The 695-nt window shown below is 44.2% G+C and overlaps 1 protein-coding gene across 1 annotated transcript; it reads left to right on the top strand.

Annotated features, from left to right (window-relative positions):
• Nucleotides 1-279: 279 nt before the first annotated feature.
• Nucleotides 280-607, top strand: GNI_220430 (hypothetical protein; the record flags this gene model as incomplete). The annotated part of the gene is made up of 1 exon (XM_011135597.1): nt 280-607. A coding segment is annotated over one exon (328 nt), but the record flags the coding sequence as incomplete, so codon positions are not given.
• Nucleotides 608-695: the final 88 nt, after the last annotated feature.

The raw sequence follows: 695 nt of genomic DNA on the forward strand, positions 1-695 counted from the left end.
CGCATCGTAAACGAGCGCGTAACGCATGATTGCCGACCGTTGCTACCATTCATCACCACCGATGGCAGATTCCCGAACATACAGAGCTGCTGGCCCATCGTGGCTTGGGCCGCGCAGCAAGCATACTTAGCTAAGATCGACCTGACCAAGGCATTCCACTCAATACCACTAGCTGACGACCAAGTCGGAGCCTACGCTTTTCAGATTGACGGCGAATACTATGCATACACCACAATGCCAATGGGAGCTACGAACGCGCCCAAACATTTTCATGCCGTCATGGGCAAGATACTAGCCAAGCTACCCTTTGCCAACGACATACGATATTACCAGGACGACATATTTATCTCTGCCACCAACACTAAACAACTAAGACAACGATACCAAAAGACGATAGACTACCTGATCAAACGTAACTTCCAAGTTAATAAACTCAAATCTCAACTGAACTGTACAGATCTACTAGGATATACACTAAACAACCACCAACTGTCGATCCCAGACCAAAAATGGAAACGGATAGAAGAATTGCTACACTCAAACAACCTAGATCTAATAAAAAGAGCTGCACAAACGCTTTCCTACTATAAGCATACCCTAACCGATAGTCAACAATTCACTATACGCAAACTACTGACAAATAAAGTTAAAGACTCAGACATACTAACTATATATACTAAAGCACTGGCAGACAA

This window comes from Gregarina niphandrodes (genome assembly GCF_000223845.1).
Source record: "Gregarina niphandrodes unplaced genomic scaffold scaffold00178, whole genome shotgun sequence".
NCBI lineage: Eukaryota > Apicomplexa > Conoidasida > Eugregarinorida > Gregarinidae > Gregarina > Gregarina niphandrodes.